The sequence below is a fragment of the Talaromyces amestolkiae genome, assembly GCF_001896365.1.
Source record: "Talaromyces amestolkiae strain CIB chromosome Unknown scaffold2.1, whole genome shotgun sequence".
In the NCBI taxonomy this organism is placed as follows: domain Eukaryota; kingdom Fungi; phylum Ascomycota; class Eurotiomycetes; order Eurotiales; family Trichocomaceae; genus Talaromyces; species Talaromyces amestolkiae.
The window spans coordinates 1,294,386-1,312,919 of NW_024468038.1; the positions used below are offsets into that span (position 1 = coordinate 1,294,386).

Below are 18,534 nucleotides of genomic sequence, written 5' to 3' on the forward strand. Positions count from 1 at the left end.
CTGGGGAGATTTCCGAAGATGCGAGACGAAGAAAAGGATTGTCATGAACGAAGACGGACGGCCGGCCTCATTTGCATTGCCGCATGCCCGTGTCCTGAAGCGGTTAGTCCCGCGATAAGCTGTTATCAGTCTTATCGGCATCAACATCAGTTTTTGGAAGATAAATTGTGATAAATTGTCATTTCCAAACCATTATATTAGTTTATAAATGAGTGTAAAAGAAGCGATGAATGGTGTATAGGAACAAATAATACAGATGCATTGCTATTACAAAGTAAAATGCTGAAACAAAAGAATTATCCAGTTTTACATCAGGTATCCCGACATTGGTTCACCGTTCTATAGAACAAAAAGGCCCGGAATCAGGCCTCACCATAGTTGCACACAGATTACTCCCCCTTAAGACGCTCCTGATGCACGCTAAAAGCATGCTCTAACAAATCTTGCTCTTCCTTGACGTGGCTGGCCTTGAGACCCGTGGCGACAGAGGCGCTAGGGGCACGACCGGCGTACATGACGTGGCGGCGGTTGTGGTGCTCAGTGGCATTGAGCAAGGTCTCGATACGGGGCTGGACGAAAGACCAGGCACCGGCGTTGAGGGGCTCTTCTTGAGCCCAGACAATGTCCTTGGCGTTGGGGTAGCTGTCCAAGTTCTCCTTCAACTGAGCCCAAGGGAAGGGGTTGAGCTGTTCGACACGAGTGATGGCGGTGTTGCGGATGCCATTGGCTTCACGATGCTTGGTGAGAGCAGCGTAGACTTGACCAGAGCACATAATAACACGCTCAATCTTCTCAGGCTCGTCGATAGTGGTACCGTGGGCTGAGTCGGGGATGATCCACTGGAAGTGAGACTCGCCAGTGAATTCCTCAATGTCGGAACGAGCAATAGGATGACGCAACAAGGATTTCGAGAAGAAGATGATGAGGGCTATAAAAATTAGCGGGGTTTTCAAATACAAATGAAGAGAAGGATGACTCACGTTTACGGAATTGACGGTTGATCTGACGACGCAGAATGTGGAACAAATTGGAAGGGGAAGTCATGCAAACAATCTGCATGTTGCAGTCCTGGTGCTGACGGTCAAGCTTGTCAGGCGAAGGGAAGACACGAGGCTCCTCGTTGGACAGCTGCAACCAGCGCTCCATACGTCCAGAAGAATGCTCAGGGCCCTGACCATCGTAACCGTGAGGCAGCGAGACAACCAAACCAGAACGCTGCAACCACTTGACTTCACCAGAGGCAATGAATTGATCAATGATACACTGAGCGTTGTTGGCAAAGTCACCGAACTGAGCTTCCCACATGACGAGGGCATTAGGGGAAGTCAAAGAGTATCCGTACTCGAAACCGAGACTATAATCATCAGCACTGACCTAACTATGAGACAGAGAAAATACTTACACGCCAAATTCACTCAATGAAGAGTTGGAGATGACAAAGGTACCTTGGTCTTGGCTAATGTGCTGCAAAGGAGTATAAGTAGCCTCAGACTCCTGGTCGTGGAGAACAGCATGACGCTGCGAGAAAGTACCACGCTCAACATCCTGTCCCGAAACACGGACGTGGTGACCCTCCTTGACCAAGGTACCGAAAGCGAGAGCCTCGGCGGTAGCCCAGTCAATGTTCTGACCCTCATCAACAGCCTTCTTTCGGTTGCCCAAAATACGCTTGAGGTTGCGGTGGACGTTGAAACCCTCAGGAGCTCCGCCGATCTTGTCACCAATAGACCTCAAGGTTTCAATGTCAACCCCAGTAGGCAAATGAGGCAAGACCTCAGTGGCCAACTCCTTGGGGCTCTTGAAACCGTTCCATGCAGAAGTCAACCATTCCTTACCAGTAGGCTGGTAGTCTTTGCTGCGGTCGAAGCTGTCGTTCAACATACCCCAGACCCACTTCTTGTGCTCGTCAATGTCCTCCTTGGTGAAGGTACCCTCGGAAATGAGCTTGTTGACATAGATATCGAGCTGGTTCTTCTTCTCAGCGATACGCTTGTACATCAGAGGCTGGGTGAAGGATGGCTGATCAGTCTCGTTGTGACCCTGCTTACGGTAGCAAACAATGTCAATGACAACGTCGCGCTTGAACTCGGCGCGCCAATCGGCAGCAACCTGGCAAACGTAGTTGACAGCTTCGACATCGTCACCGTTGACGTGGAAGACTGGAGCATCAATAGCCTTGGCGATATCAGAGCAATAAGGAGTAGAACGAGCAAATCGAGGATCGGTAGTGAAACCGATCTGGTTGTTGACAACAATGTGAACAGTACCGCCAGTGGAGTAAGCAGGGAGAGAGTGGAAGCCCATAGTCTCGTAGACAACACCCTGGGCAGCAAAGGCTGCGTCACCGTGAAGCAGAACACCCATTGCGGTGTTGAATTCTGTTTCGTCTCCGTTGTAGTGCTGGATAGCACGAGTCTTACCAAGAACAACTGGGTCCTCAGCTTCCAAGTGAGACGGGTTGGCGACCAACGACAACTGAACACGCTTTCCAGAAGGAGTAGGACGCTCAAAGTTCATACCAAGATGGTATTTCACATCACCGGAACCTTCATCGGAAGGTTCGGTAGAACCAGAGAACTCACTGAAGATAGACTCGTTAGGCTTTCGGACAACATTGGACAAGACGTTCAAACGACCACGATGGGGCATTCCGATAACAATGTCCTTGACTCCGTAGTCGACACTGCGGTCAATAAGAGCCTTCATACCGGGCACCAGTGTCTCACAACCTTCCAAACCAAACCGCTTGTCGTTGGGGAATTTGGTAGCCAAGAAAGACTCAAAGCTGGAACTCCAGATCAGGCGATCCAAGATGCGGCGCTTCTCATCGACAGAGTACTTGTATGGTTGAGGGATTTCGAAACGATCGCGGATCCAGTCGCAGGGCTTGCGGTCAGGGATGTGGATGTACTCGACACCGTAGGAACCGCAGTAGATCTTCTCGCACGCAGCGATAATCTCACGAAGAGTCATCTTCTTACGTGACTCGGTCTCGAATCGGGGCAGGATACCAGGACCAAGCGTAAACTCCTGGTCGAGATCTCTCTCGGTGAATCCATAGTGATCAAGCTCCAATTCCTTGGGTTTGTTGTAACCAAAAGCCTCTGCCTCGCCACGGATACCGAGGGGATCGGTCTTGGCTTTGTGGTGACCACGAGCCTGGTAAGCGCGGACGAGAAGTTGCACCTTCAAGTGGTTCGTCAAATCCTGCCCTGCGGCGTGCATATGCTGTGGCACACCTCCGACAGGGGTAGGAACGATGGTTGGGGGAGGTTGGAAGGCCTGGGAGATGGGCATGTCGCCATTCTCCATGTTTTTGAAGTATGTTTGCCAGGAAATGTGGACGCTGGAAGGATCTTTACGCCAGGCTAGGTACATCTCGTCGATATAGTTTGCGGTGTTTCCCTGGAGGAAGGAATCGTTGGCATCCTATTCAGGTCATCTCGCGGATTGCGCAAGATGCGCACGCGAGAGTCATAGATCAGCTTCAAAAGCTTCAATTGCTAGATGAGAACTTCTTCTTACCACTCCCCGCGAAGTCTCCTCCGCACTCTGCGCATATTCCCTCCGGCCAGCAAAGACCCGATCGATAACGGCCAGCGGTCTCCGGGCAGTCAATTGCAAATTCGATCGCGCACCAAGAGCGGCAGTGGTGGTCTTGGAGGTAGCAAGAAAATGAGATCGGCGACACGCGGAGCAGGCAGAGCTGGTGCTGCCACGCAGTAGCAAGCTACCGCTCGTCGCCTTTTTCGAAGCGAGAGCTCTCATCATCTTGAGAACGAACAATCAATAAATTCAATCAGAAGAAAAAGATAGCCGCGAAGGCATTAAATAAGGGGAAAGCTTCTTGATGGAAGATTGACACGCGGTAGAGTAAGAGAAAAGGTCAGGGTATGGGGGAATGACGGAGTGGAGAGGTGTGTATTTTTTCCTTTCCCGTTCGTCCCTTGCCCGACACTAGAAATCTCAACAACGACCAAAGAACAACACAAACAAGGATACACAATAACAAGGTATCTTTATCTTGTTTGGAGAAGTTTTGGTAATGATGATAATTAAGGGAAAAACAAGCCCCCAGAAATCCCAAGTAGCGAAGATCGGATCGATCCGGACGGGCCTTACTTTAGTTGGCAGGCGGAATGATGTCGATTCGGCTATGGGAGTCTATCTCAGCTTCCGTTCTTGCCGTAGACCCGTGAATATATCCCGACTTTTGCTTCCTGAGTCTAGATTGCGAACAACAGAGTTGACGGGTCGAATTTGCATTACTATGTACTATTTCGCTGGGGCAGAAAATATGAAAGGTCACAAGACTGCCCCTATATGTATTAAGTATACGTAAATGCCATACAGACAGACACTTGAGTCATTTGCTCCTCCTGCAGACGAATGATCCTTGGAATCGTGGCCATGTAACATCTACACAGAGTCTCAGATGATTGGTACGTAGAGTACAAAATGCGCCATTTTTTGTCCTTCTCCTGTGGCGCAGTTACGGCTTACATACAAGTTTCTTGTTATTTGGTGAATCCTGACTGGCTGTTGTTTTGTCTCAGTAATCGCGCTAGCTGGGTTCGTCACGTATTACGTTACTGGGCTAGTCAGAGTCCTACATTCTATGATTCAAGGCTGGTGAGGTTAGTGACCTATCAGTCTGCTTGGATGATATTATTATTATATTACTACTTATTATTTAGAGATAAATTCAAAACGACTACTGCAAATGACCACCATGATGTCAGATCTGCAAGTCAAAAAGACCTCCCCCAAACGCCAGGAAAAGGAGGTGAAATGGCCAAAAATATCGAAGGTTGATGCATTCGTCAATTCGTGAATTCGTAAATATCGAAGTTGTGATTATGAAACACTTGCAGTAAGTCTAGGTGGTATTGCCGACAGAGCTGCGTCTCTCGCCACCCGTCAACCTATCAAGCGTAAGCGTCGGGCTGCCAGGTAGACTCTGGCCCTCTGACAAGGGTGACTGGTTCATGTTACTGTTGTGGTAGTAAACACCACTAAGGCCACTGCCATGTTCATAACTTTGTTGAAATCCCATGTCCGGAGTCAAATCTACAGGACTGTCTTCAGGGATACTGAGAAAACTGCCTCGATTCGAATGACCGACAGGTCCAGGTTGAGGCGACAAGCTCCCTGTACTGCGGAGACTGCCGTTACTACCACCAAAGGCACCACGACGAAGCTTCATAAGTGCGCCGAGGGACATATCTTCTTCGTTGTATTCCATATCGACCAACTGGGACAGTCCAGGGTTCGGCGGCGGTGGCTGCTGCACAGCACTTGGGCCATGAGTGGTTAGGGAAATGATCGAGTTACGAGTACTCCATTCACTGCGTTCGGTGATTGGGGTCAAACTTGGTTCACGAAAACCTGCGCCGCCACTGTGACTGCGATTTAAGCCCCCGGCCCCTGAAGGACCAAAGTATCCACCGTAAACCGGCTCATCGATGCAGTTTTCAGTATTGGAACGTGCATAGAAACCAAATTCTTGTCCGTAGAATCCTTCATCATCATTCTCCAAAGCGTCTGCGTTGGCCTCTGCGATTATAAGATCGTCATCAAATCCATCGTCGTCATCGTAATTAAAGTCATCGAGAACCTCATCATCGAATCCCGAATGCTGGCTGCTCACACGGTTATCATCCAAGACCAGACCGGGATGTGAGTCTGCCAGCTGCGAATTACTTCCCTGGCCGAGTGAATTCTCACTCAGGCTAGTATTTCGTTGCAAGCTACCCGCAGCAGCCTCATCCGCAACTCGAGCCAAGGCACTGTGAAAGGCTTCCAGGTTCTGTTCAGAAAGCACACCACCAGGTGCTTTTGTATTCTCACTAGCACCACCAGTGGCTTTTGCTGGAGGATTCCCGTTTCGAAAATCCCAAGACTCCGGGCGAAACTCACTAGCTAAGCTGGGAACATGTCGGATTTGAGATTCTGTATTCTGCTGCTCATCCCCTTCTTGCAGAGCAATTGGTATTTTGGTACCGGGATAGAACTTGCGTTCGTATAATTGGCCGCTTTCTTCGTCAAATATGGACTCGTCAAACTTATCATTTTCTTCGTTGTCGGGTAGTTCGCCAAAATCTCCATCGTCATAGTACATGTCGTCTTCATCTTCTTCAATCAGTGGAAGCGGCTGTCCACTTAGGGTTGTTGTCAAATTCAATGTATTGACCACAGTTCCTTCAATTTCATCGTCACTCTGGTCAAATCCATCCTCCTCCTCCTCCTCCTCCTCCTCCTCCTCCAAAGACGTGTTTAGATCAAATGGCGCTGTCATATCTACCGGAACATCACTAACACTTGCAAGCGGAGTGCCACTAGCAGCATTAAACACACCCACCACCGAATAAGAAGGCGTAATCGGACTAGCAGCAATGGTAGGCAGCATCGGAACAAATGTAGATGGCTCAGAAGTCCTGACCACCCCTGAGAAATTCTGAAATTCGTCGTCGTACTCATCCTCGGCATCAGCGTTGATCCCAGGTATTCGCTCCTCGAACCCGTCATCATCTTCCATTGCGTCGTAGTCAAAGTCGTCATCATCATAGTCACTGAAGCTAGATCGTTCTTGTTGTGCTTTTTCCTTGCGCGCGGCTTCTTTTTCTTTGCCTTTTTCTTCTAATATTTTTTCCTGCACCGAGGACCCTACGCCGTTCATGTCGAAGCTGAATCGTGAGGCATCGCTTTTGAGACGGATGGGGATACTGGAGGCCTGGTTCGGTGCCACTTCAACTGATTTCCGTGGGCTGGATCGTGGCGTTTGCTGAATGGAAGCTGGAGGTTGCGGCGTTACTGAAATAGTATCTTGACTATCACTCTCATCTTCGACCTCAACAGGCTGTTGATGTTGATTATCATGCACCGGCAAGCTAGATGGCAATCTGCGCGCAAATTCAGGCAACTCAACAATATCGTGATCAGCATCAGTAAGCAACGATGACTGCAAAAAACCCTTTTTTTCTATCTGCAAGACTTTGCCATCTTCTTCAAAATGTTCTTTGAATACAGGTGAATGCTCGCTATGCCGTGTGACTGCACTTGACGGCAAGCTGCTCTTCTTGGCAGACTCACCACTACCATCTCTTCCGGCTAACTGCGGACGTGGTCGCGGTGCAGAAAAGTCGTGTACAATATTTCCACGGATTCGAGGATCATAGTCATCTGGAATTGCAGGTACCAAATTCCGGCCTCCCAGGCTACCTTCGTCAACGCGTGATCCAGTATTTTGCGACGATCTCCGCCGTGCCAGTAAAGTCATGGGATTCAAGAGATGACGTTTGGTCTTACCATGCTTCTGCTGGCTCGTATGTTCTTGCTGTGACTGTGGTTGTACTTGTTGTTGTTGCTCATGATAGTAACTATCCGTCCTCAATTCCTTCAATGTAACCCCTCCAATGAACCCAAGCTCGCCATCGACATTCGTATTGATCCGTAGATCCTTCCCGACAGTCTTCCTAGGATATGCACCTCGGTGATCCTCAGCCTGATTGCGATTGAAACCCAATCTCCATGATCCATTGTTCGACCTGTGCTGCGACTGTACATCCGGTTGAACTCCATATGCGTTCGACGACGGCGACTGAATCGAGTCCACCGCCAACAATGACTCGTCATTCTTTGCCGTGTTCCCTGGACTCGAATGAGGGCGCACAAGGTTATCCGTTGACGTGGTAGACGGTACTCGAAGGTTATTATATGAATGCTGCGAGCTCAGAGCACTTGATAAGCGCTTGTCTCCTGCGCCCAGATAGACCACCGAATCTGGCCGCTGCTCATATTCAGGCAAGTCGTGCGCATCAATGAACGTCTCACTCAATGTTGTCGGTGCTGGTAATCCTGGCAGACGCGGCGGGGCATTGGTCGTCGTTGGCGAATATGCTCCTCCCGTTGCAACAGCTCCAGGCGAAACCGATCCGGGGGCAGGGCTTGTTCGACGATGATCGCGACGCCAGTACGAGAAAACGGTAGACGGGGGCATTGTCGTTGTTGTACGGGCAGTTGGTCTTGTAACGCCCCCAAGACCAGGCGCTCGGTGGGAAAATGGAAACAATTGTCGCACCACTTAGGGTGTTGCTCATAATTAGATTTTCATTGTTATAAGAGAGTAATCGTTTGTGTCATGAGACAGCTGAAATATATAAAATTGATGGCTGCAAAAAGAACAAGAGGCAGATCAATGATGAGGAATAGCTCTCAGTGGCAGATTGTCTGGTGTTGTTGCTGAGCTAGGCCCACACGTGCTGACTGCAATGCAATCTATAAAAGAAGAACGTTCTAGAGGTCGTGCGTCAATGAGATGCAAGGGAAAAATATTGGAAAGAGAAAAAAGTGCAGTAAACCGCCGAATCTTGAATAACAAGGGAGAAAAATAAATTATAAAATCGTAGAAAAATTTGGAGGAAATTGTCAGGATGTTTCAGTTGTTTTTATTTATGCTCAGCAGACGGTAGGGCGGGCAAGAGCGGGCCTGCCCCAGAGAAGTTAAGATGCACCGAAAGAATGTAAACGATACGGAGAACTGAGACAGGCTGCGAGCTGACGCACGCTCATCACATACTGAATATATTAGAATTACTTGAAAGGGTTGGATGCAGACGGTTGAAGCTATATTAATCTATAACTCGCTATGGGCTTCTCTGTGACACTAACAAAACTGCTTTCCTGAGGTCATATACCATCCAAGAAAGACAAAAATAAAATTGCATTAGGGGGAAATAATTGACTCAAGATAGGAAGAAAAAACTGGGGTATGACTCAACATAAAAATCAAAAGACCACCGGGTACGCTATGCTGATGCGAATCGCTCATATGCGGCAAAATATCATTCACAAAAGAGATAGAAATCGTAAAGTAGAACATCTGCCAGTTGATAGGGGACTATCTGGCAACACTTTGGCGCCATCGATCAATGACATCGGCCTGTCTCGAGTCAACAATGTTTTGCTGCATCATTGCTGCATTATGTGGATGTTGCATGCCCCCGCCGTAAGCGTTCATGCCTGCTGCTGCACCGGACATAAATGCTGCATTGTATGGCATATTTCCGTAGGCCGGCTGGGTCTCGTAGCCAAGCATTGAAGGGTGGTGACTGGGGGTTTGCGCAAGGCCCGTGTGGAAGGTCATGCTGGGTGGTACTGTAAATCCGGTGGATAATCGTTGAGTATGGACAGAAGCTGGTCTCAAAGATGTCTGACGAGCGTGGGCGTTGCCAGAGACAGGAAACCCAGCGTTGGATGCGGGATATGCCGAAAGGATATCAGCCATACTGCGGCTAGCTCGCACGTTCTTCGATTGTGCCTGCGCAGCTTCGGCTTGCAGGCGCTTTCTACGCTGAGCCAGTGTTTCTTCCTCTTCTTCCTCACCTGCAACGACCTTTTCAGCCGCCTTGGTAGTCGGTTCCGGTTCTGGTTCTTTGACAGGCTCTGCTGGTAAAAGTTTGCCCAGTTCGCTCATGATTTCAGTCTCAAATTCAGTCGAGATGACGCTCTTTGTCTTGTCCTTCTTCTCCTGTTTTAGACGACTTATTCGCTGGGCAAGAGTCTCGCCTTCATCCTCGCTGTCAGATTGTGCCGCAGGGAATGACTGCAACTGTGTCATTGTGCTAGCGCGCTTGTTGGGCATCGTCGCAGGAATTACCTCTCCACGTAGTCGTGCTCGACGTTTACTCAACGGTTCGTTCTCCTCAAGCTCTCGGCGCTCCATGAGACCCAGAGGTCGGTCTTCTTCCGCAGGGTTCTTATTGCCATATAAAATGCCAAGCGGTATGTCTTCGTCATCGGCATCGTCGGGATCTCCAACGGCTTCAGCCTCCCAAGCCAGAGTAACATGTTTTTGTCGTCGTTTATTACTTTGTGCTTGAGCAACAGCGTCGAGCTGCAACAATGTCGAGTGCAATCCATTAGGGAATGCTTTAGCCGCTGAACGGTTTCGCTGTTTTTGTTCCTCTTTCCTCATCTGTAACTCTGCAAGAAGTGTTGTTGGGCGACCGAACAGCATTGACTCGTCATTGTCGAATCTCTCCGGCTCACTGGTACTATCTTCCTCCTCGTCATCGTTTTCATCGCTTGTGTGTTCCTCACTACCGTGTTCATCACTAGATTCAGCGTCCGACGAAGACTGCGAATGGGAACGATGCTCGTGCTCGGAACCACCGGGGTGCATTGGATCTCCCTCAGCTGCGTCTGTGTCAGAGTATGCGTGCAATCCTTGACCTGGAACGAAAAGTGCGCTTTCACGAGGGCCAGGACTTGATTTGATCCTATCTTTACTACCCTTCCCAGCCAATAGCCGAGACGCGCGCTTCTTGTCCGCCGATCCATAGACCTTGGCTCCAGCACTGCCCACAATTGGGTGATCTGTAAATGCAGAGACAGGAGCATGTGTAGAAGCATCCAGAATACTATCCAGAGTAGTAACTGCAGAGTGGTCTTTTAATTGAACTTCAAGAGATGCGAGATTGGATGATGGTTGATCAAAGAAGACACTGGCTCGTAGTTGCGGAGGTAGAGTTGAAAGTCTTTTGCTGACACGTTGTGCATTCATTTCCTCGACCTTGGCTTCCTTGTCTGTAGCGCTAATGATGTCCATCAACTGTGTGCGACGCTTCTCATTGTTGACTTTTGCGGACTGTTTCGAAAGACGCTGCGGGAGATTCAAGAATTTAGGTATGGGAGCTGGATAGTAGACCATATCCTTGCCAGCCTGTGGTTCTTTGTGACGTTCGGCGGATGTCGCTAGTGGTGGCCTGTTCAGTGACAATTGACGCGAGAGACCGGGCTCTTTTGGATGTGGAACGAAATGGACGCCATCGAAATCGAGGAATAGATTGGTTGCCTGTTGATAGGTATCGGTCGACTGCGCAGTCAATGGCCGATCAGGCACGTCCTGAAACGGTTCCTCCGGCGCGTAGGGATTGTGTAATTCGACCTCATTGTTGCGAGCATGAGCTGGCAAAGGACGTGGCGTCAAAATAGGAATGTCTTTATCGTCGAAATTGTCAACTGCAGAGGCTTCCATCTCCTCCTCGTGGCCTGGTTCGTGAATCTCCTGTAACGGCGAGGTAACGGAGGTTGACCGAAAGCGCGAACCTGAGATGATCGACCCACGCGGCGAAGTAAGAAATCCTCCTGGAGAGTACCCTCCTGAACGAGCGGCGGAATTTACAGCGATAATAGAGTTTGACAAGGAACCGATCGACATCTGACGCGTTGACGGAGAATCAGGACCCTGATAAGCTGAAGAAGCCGAAGAGCGTCGCTTTTGCTCGAGATCTAGCTTTCGGAGCTCGACCCCTATGTCGGAAGAAGTCAAGCTGAGGCGCTCGGCACTCTTCTCTAGCCTTTCAATGTTGCCGACATAAGCGCCTTGTAACGATTGTAAATCAGGGGTTGGGTGGCGTAATGGGATGGAAACATCGCTCGAGGTACGAACTAGCGGCTCCGGCGACGTGGATCGTGGTGCTATTTCCGCGCCGGTGGACAAGTCGGCGACCGTTGAAGTTTGGTGAGCGCTATTTGTCCCAGCCACTGGAATTGGTTTGTTTTGCTCGGTAGTCTCTTCATAGTCGTCGTCTTCGATTAACTCGTAACTGGATGAATGATTTCTGTCGCCGGTATTGATGCTGTCGATCAGATTTTCCATTCCCTGCTGGACAGAAGCGATCGACTCGTGTGCTTTGTGTCCCGAATTGGCAGCCTTGACAGATGGATGATCTGCGATATCTGAATCACTTGACTGGGATGCAACATCATTATCGTCAACCTGAGCAACAGGATTGTAGTCCATCGTGAGAGAAAGCACTGAGGATCATGCAAACAATGGCCATCAAAGCAGGAAAGGAAGTCTGTTCAGTGTTCACGACTGTGTTCGTTTGTGAGGGATGTTGTTCCAAGATAAGAGATTGTCAAGTGGCAGCAAAGATAAGCAAAGTGAACGACTGAATAATAACTGAAAAGCCAAAGCCCAACTCTTGAATGATTTACTCCTTCATTGTGTAGGCAACGCTAAGACCGGGGAGTTGTCAAGGACAAGTGCAAATCTAAGGGAGAGTTTTTGCAACCAACAAATTCAAGAATCTTGTTTATCTGACTTGGAAGGTGGTCACTCGTCCCTCCCGCGACATTCCTCGGTCTGGAAGGCCTAATAATAACAATGACAAACAGGCTCACCAATTGAACTGAAGGATCGACTGTACCGCCACTACATCATACACATCACTAAGAAATTGAGACATCGCTCAGAGCCCACAGCCCACAATTATGGTGGAGTTGTGTCCGGGTCTAGACTTGTGAGCCACACTCGGGCGAGCGTTGATTGAATCGGTACCTGGGCAGATTACGAACGTTGTGTAAATGGTAAAAAGTAAATTCTTAGATTATGCTATACAACATCCGAAAACAGCGTCGCACATCCAGGGGTTGATGCAGATACAAAGCACAAATAGCGTACGTAGCAACCCATCCATGCTCAGCTGGAATGAGAATGTTTCACCGGCCTGGTCACTATTTCGAGACATTTCAAGACATTACAAAGTTACCGACTCCACTACCCGAGGCTGGCTCCATGTATCGTAAGCTGTTACGTTACATGTGGAATAGTTACGTAGAAGCAAAAAATATTCTGTGATCCATACTACTACACTCTACATGGTAAAAGTGTTAGTCCCAGATAGATTGAAAGTATCTCCTTGGAACATCACTTTCGTGTTCCCATTGTTGTTCCATTGATTCTTCTGTTCCATGATTAGCCTTCCCCAAGTTGTTAATTAAAAAGGGCTCTGGCTTACCACTCGATATTGCTCCTTGGTGGCTTGCTTCTCCCATTTTTCGATAATTGCCTTGGTACATGCCCATGCGCTCGCAGAGGCAAATTCTCTCCACAGATCATTCTTATGGCTATCGGCGTAGTCGCTCACGCCCTTGACAACAAGCGTCGGAAGCTGGTCCCATACCCCGGCCGCCTCCATCTCGAACGCAATGACCTTTTCCGCCTTCGCAATTCTGTCTCGATGGATGCCAGACTTCATGACCGAATCGCTAGACGCGACTCCGCCGAAGTGGATGTTTGGCTCACTATGTGATCGTTCTCGAGAAATCGTGGGGGGGCTTCCAGCCAACAACTGGTCCTCGTGTACCCCGGGAAATCTGGCCGTCTCAAAGCCGGGCTTCTCAAGCAACATAGCAAGATAGCTTAACGTGGTTGCGCTGATATTCGACTTGTCAGATTCTAATTTCGCGAGGAAAGAACCAATCTCTGGCGGCGGTTTTCTTAGGTTGTCCCGGGTTGTGTCCTTCCTGTCGAAGCCCTTTGGGGTCCACTGTCCAAAGTCTGTTTGGACGACACTCGTACCAATAACCACGTCTCCCAGAAATATTCGCTCTTCGTTAGCACCCTCTGGCACTCCACCGCATATCCCAATAAGTAGCACGAGTTTCAAATTCCTGAACGTGGACTTAAGGGTAGATCCCGCCGCTGCAGCATTTACCTTGCCCATTCCAGGCAGGTGCGCCAGCACTACCTTATGCTGTCCGATTGACCCTTTGGTGTATGAATTCAAATCACCCGGTTCCTTGCCATCGAACTGATTCTCGCTATAAATGGTATGAAAAATCTCTTTGAGTGCAACTGCTTCTAGGGGAAGGGCGCAGATGATACCAATCTCGAAATCGGAATTTCGAGTCGCTTCTGACGCTTCTGCATTCATACCGTGATGTTTATTGGCGGTGGATCTTATGAGATACCCAGGTGAGAAGGATGGGTAGCCGGAAATTAAAGAACAAGGGGGTTGAAGGTCAGGCCGATTATCTAAGTTCGATTTATGCTAACTACCACTGGTCTTCCTTGTGGTCGATAAATTGATGTATTAGAATATTTGCGATATAAGCTATGATCCAAGAACCGAAAAGAGGCGAATTGCTCAAAGAATTACCGTCGACAGCCTTGCGATCAAGCCTCAGCCTCAGCCTTCTTCGACATTTGGATTGCTTGGTGTCTATTTACGGACCCCTGTTCGCCCGCGAGAACATTGCTTTTTTCGATGGGCTTCTGCACGTTCTGTTAGGTAGTCAATCAGGCGGTCACCCAGTCACTCCCAATCAATTCTAGAAAAATCTCAAAACTACTACCAAGTTTCAGAAAATCTCATAGCAACTGCATTTTTTAACCCTCAACCATATTCTCACAAAGAGATAGCAGAACCCAAGCGAGATATCACACAGAAGTCAATCAGGTATTACACAAAGTGGATTCAAGACTGTTCTCAGTTAAGGCGCGGGGTGTGATGGACTTGTGGACGCCACTCATTGTGTGAGACAGGGTTGCAGATTACAGTCCAAGTACGAAAAGGCAGTATTAGCCTATAGTTGACCTTGCCTATTTTGACTCTGGTTCTATTTGTGACAGCATAAAACGAGATTTTGATCTTCCAGGCAAGCTCTCGCTTGTAAGTGATACGGCGCCTCAGCACTAGATTATTCTTTTGCTTTCAAGAATGAGGTAGTGCATGTCAATATGGAATTAGAAGACAGTAATTTCGGTGCTGTTCATAATCATGGGGGTAGTTATGGGGTGCAAGCACGAGAATTCAACAATAATGGATCCATGACCATTAACATCACAGGATCCAACCATACAGAGGACGAAAAGAAAAGTAAGATATTACGATTCTAATAGCATCAAGTCCATTTCTAATCAGTCCAGAATGTCTCCAAACTCTATTTTTCAAGAATTACGATTTACGAAAACAAGGCATTTCAGAAGCATTCAGTAAGACCTGCAGCTGGCTCCTTGAAACGTCCGAGTTCAAACAGTGGCGTGATCGCTCCCATATAATAGAAGACAACGGAGTTTTCTGGCTGAAGGGAAAACCTGGTAGCGGCAAATCAACCATGATGAGCCACATCTCACATCATCTACAAGAATCTGAGAACGCTGTCCTAGTGGAACATTTCTTCAACGCCCGCGGGAGTGGCCTCGAAAAGACTTTTCTGGGATTACTTCGATCTTTAATTTACCAACTCGTGAGCGAAGTCCCGGAGCTTTATAGTGCATTTGTCCCCATCTATCACAAAAAGGACATGATTCAAGGACGGTGGGAATGGCGACAAAACGAGCTCAGAAACTTTTTGCGGTCTGAACTGAAACGCTCTAAGCTAAGAATCATCATCTTAGTAGACGCAATAGACGAGTGTAGTCTTGATGAGATAGCGTCGGTCGTGTCATTCCTTGAAGACTTAAGTTTGGACGCAGTGGAAGCTGGCTTCAATCTCCGGATCTGCTTGTCCAGTCGCCCTTACCCTAACATCAGTATGAGAAAGCACTTGGGATTTACTCTTGACGGCAACGCTGCGCACGATGAAGATATCAAAATATATGTCCGAGCTAAACTAAAGTGGGAAAATCTAGAGATAGAGAATAAGGTTCTCCAAAAGGCACATGGTGTCTTCCTCTGGGTTGCCCTCGTTGTTGCAATGCTCAATGAAGCCGTCGAACGTGGACGTCCCGAAGATATGCAGAAGACGCTGGAAGACACTCCAAGTGATCTCGACAAGTATTTCGAAAGGATTATCTTTGGCGATCCAGAAAAGAATCCTGAGACACTTCTCATGTTTCAACTTGTTCTATTTAGCAAAGAAGAGTTAACTCCTGCAGAGCTAGTGTTTGCTGTGATCGCCAGACTTCAAGAGGTCTACCTGAAACCCAGGCGTCAATCCAGAATGACTGATGCCATGCTGAAAGCCCGGATCGTCGATTCATCTAAAGGATTGATTGAAGTATATAGGGAGAGGAGAGTACAATTTATACATCAAACTGTTACAGACTTCTTTCTTCGAAACAGAAGACTCGAGAGACTTTATGCTACGTCCGAGCCAGACGCCATAGCCGSGAGCCATGACCGACTAAGAGCTTGCTGCCTAGACTATATCTTGAAATTTCCAATCGACTCTCAATCGCACAATGGCTGGTCCGCTGAGGAATTGAAAAATGAGTATCCATTTCTCAACTACTCCGCAATGTATCTATTAAGCCATACTGAAGCCGCAATAGAAGGTCATCAGTTGGGCATTGAGAGTGCGAAATGGCTTCTATCACCAGATCCTTGGTTCCAAACCTGGAAGCGCGTTGTGTCTGCCGTCGAGTCGACCTGGTATCTCCATGGCGATCTCAACGTCGGCTTAGTATACGTTCTCCTCCTTCATAATTTTCATAATTCTCTTGCGGTGGTCTTGAGGCGCGGTGATGTGGATGTCAATACCCAGGCAGGATTCTTCAACAATGCGTTACAGCTTGCATGTGCCCAAGGAAACCACAGTCTTGTTTCTATGATCCTAAAGAGAGGCGCTGATTTGAATGCTTCGGGTGGACATTACGGAACTGCACTCCAGGCAGCAGCTGCTCGGGGGAACATTCGCATTCTGAAAACTCTGCTTGAAAGAGGTGCTAAAGTGGATATTTCCGGGGGCATTTATGGAAGTGCTCTTCAAGGTGCCGCACATAATGGCAACCTAGAAGCCGTCAACCTCCTTTTAGAACAGGGTGCCTTGGTAAATTCCCAGGGTGGCATATATGGCAGTGCGCTACATGCAGCTATGGAGCCCCGAAAAACCGAGATTTTCCAACGCTTGCTACGGGCAGGAGCTGATGTGAATAGCTGCGGTAGGATATACGGATCTTGGTTGGATCTAGACGGAATGATTGATCGGTATCTTAAATTCGTCCGGTCATTTTCATTTTCATCTTCATTTTCACCTATATTGAAGGGTACAGCTTTTAGCCTTGAGAATAGTCCATCAATAGTTTGGGCAGCGAGAAATTTGGATTATGATCAAGTCAAGCTACTTCTTGAGAATGGTGCAAATGTGAATGCTGCCAGTGGGCCCTGGAAATCCGACGTTCCTGTGGTGTTCCGAATGGACCACACCGGATCTTTTAATTTCGAATTAGGTATGACAGCCCTGATCTGGGCAGCTCGAAACGGAAGGAGAGACATTATTGAGCTCCTACTGGAATATGGGGCTGATATAGAGGCACGTACATCCTCTGGCCAAACAGCGCTTCTAGCTGGATCAGAGGCTGGGCATGAAGGAGCAGTGAGGTTTTTGATCGAGTGTGGGGCTGATCCATTTACAAAGGATAATTCTGGACAGAACGCTTTGTTCAAAGCTGCCGCTAATGGTCATGTAAATGTCATGCACCTTTTTCTCGGCCACGAGGGTTTCCACGACATCCAGAATCAGAATGTGAGAGACCCCAATGTGATCAGATATCTAAATCGAAATATCAAAACAATCATTGTCAATGGCGGATTTTTCACATACCGGCCCTTCGACAACAGTAACTATTCAATTCAATGTCTGGTCATGAATGGGGGCTTTTTATACTATCAGAATAGCGTTTCTATTCAGAGCTTTCAAATCAATGGCGGTATCTGCTATTTTGATATGAATAATGGCCTCGACATTCGAAAGCTTGAGGTGAATGGTGGCTCTTTTCATTTGATGGTACATAGCGGGAATGTGCGTATCAGCAGCCTCGAGTTAAATAATGGACACCTATCCATTTCTGCACAGCGTGTGAATTTCGATGAAGTTTCATTACTGGGAGGGTCATTCATTTGCAATTCGAGGTCGAAAATCTATGCTGAGCATGTCAAGATGGGCAACACCCTTTCGCATTCTTCTGACAGACAGAGCACAGCAGGTCCACTGTCCACCGGTGGCCTGCCAGATATGTATATAGAGAATTCAAAAGGTCGGATAGAACAGTACGGAATTGCACGAACTGGAGAACAAAATATTCAAATCGACGCCGTGCTAAGTCCACTTGATGTGGCAGTCCAAAATGGCCATCTGGAGGCTGTACAGCTCCTTATTAAGTCAAAGGCCAAATTCGACAAAGTGCTGCCTACAATAACACCCTTGGATATAGCTCAACGACATGGTCATCGTGGAATAACTACAATTTTGAAAGCAGAAGACATAAAAAGGATAATGGAATCGAGGAGAAGAAGGAAGGAAGAAGCAGAAGACAATGAGAATGTAGGAGAATTGGAAGAAAGAAAGGGGCGAGTAGGAGACGATAAAGGGAAGGAAATGAGAAGCACAAGAGAAGGAGGAGAGGACACGAAGCAGAATAGCAATAATGAATGGCAAAACGGAACTGAAACAAACGAGAGAGACTGTCGGATACTTTAGCTCTAGGTTGATAATTGTGATGCCCTGTCTTCTGAATTGTTGCGTCAAACCTGTCAATAATTCGATATCACGAATAGGCAAGGATACAAGAATTTGTACGTCCAAAGTAACAACACTATGTACAAGCAGTCAATTTCGCATGGCGACAAATGATCGTGCCGTATTCCACCATAAAGCAATGATTCTAGTAATCGAGATAGCGAGCAAGTAAAATGCTGACAGGGACATCTTAAGCTATCACAACCCCTTTTTCCTATGTTTGAAAAATAAATGACACATATCGCCTCAATATCTCTGGATATATTACATGGGGAGGCAGCT

The 18,534-nt window shown here is 47.8% G+C and overlaps 5 protein-coding genes across 5 annotated transcripts; 1 reads left to right on the plus strand and 4 right to left on the minus strand.

Annotated features, from left to right (window-relative positions):
• Positions 1 to 389: 389 nt before the first annotated feature.
• Positions 390 to 3,771, minus strand: BHQ10_001719 (uncharacterized protein; the record flags this gene model as incomplete). The annotated part of the gene is made up of 4 exons (XM_040873786.1): positions 390 to 928; positions 981 to 1,354; positions 1,403 to 3,429; positions 3,526 to 3,771. 4 exons carry the CDS (start codon positions 3,769 to 3,771, stop codon positions 390 to 392), a joined length of 3,186 nt encoding a protein of 1,061 aa, XP_040730224.1.
• Positions 3,772 to 4,879: 1,108 nt separating this feature from the next.
• BHQ10_001720 (uncharacterized protein) lies at positions 4,880 to 7,999 on the minus strand (the record flags this gene model as incomplete). Its single annotated transcript, XM_040873788.1, has 1 exon — positions 4,880 to 7,999. The coding sequence occupies one exon, from the start codon at positions 7,997 to 7,999 to the stop codon at positions 4,880 to 4,882; it is 3,120 nt and encodes a 1,039-aa protein (XP_040730225.1).
• Positions 8,000 to 8,899: 900 nt separating this feature from the next.
• Positions 8,900 to 11,806, minus strand: BHQ10_001721 (uncharacterized protein; the record flags this gene model as incomplete). The annotated part of the gene is made up of 1 exon (XM_040873789.1): positions 8,900 to 11,806. The coding sequence occupies one exon, from the start codon at positions 11,804 to 11,806 to the stop codon at positions 8,900 to 8,902; it is 2,907 nt and encodes a 968-aa protein (XP_040730226.1).
• Positions 11,807 to 12,785: 979 nt separating this feature from the next.
• BHQ10_001722 (uncharacterized protein) lies at positions 12,786 to 13,724 on the minus strand (the record flags this gene model as incomplete). Its single annotated transcript, XM_040873790.1, has 1 exon — positions 12,786 to 13,724. The coding sequence occupies one exon, from the start codon at positions 13,722 to 13,724 to the stop codon at positions 12,786 to 12,788; it is 939 nt and encodes a 312-aa protein (XP_040730227.1).
• A 1,186-nt stretch (positions 13,725 to 14,910) lies between these two features.
• On the plus strand, positions 14,911 to 18,213 carry BHQ10_001723 (uncharacterized protein; the record flags this gene model as incomplete). The annotated part of the gene is made up of 1 exon (XM_040873791.1): positions 14,911 to 18,213. The coding sequence occupies one exon, from the start codon at positions 14,911 to 14,913 to the stop codon at positions 18,211 to 18,213; it is 3,303 nt and encodes a 1,100-aa protein (XP_040730228.1).
• Positions 18,214 to 18,534: the final 321 nt, after the last annotated feature.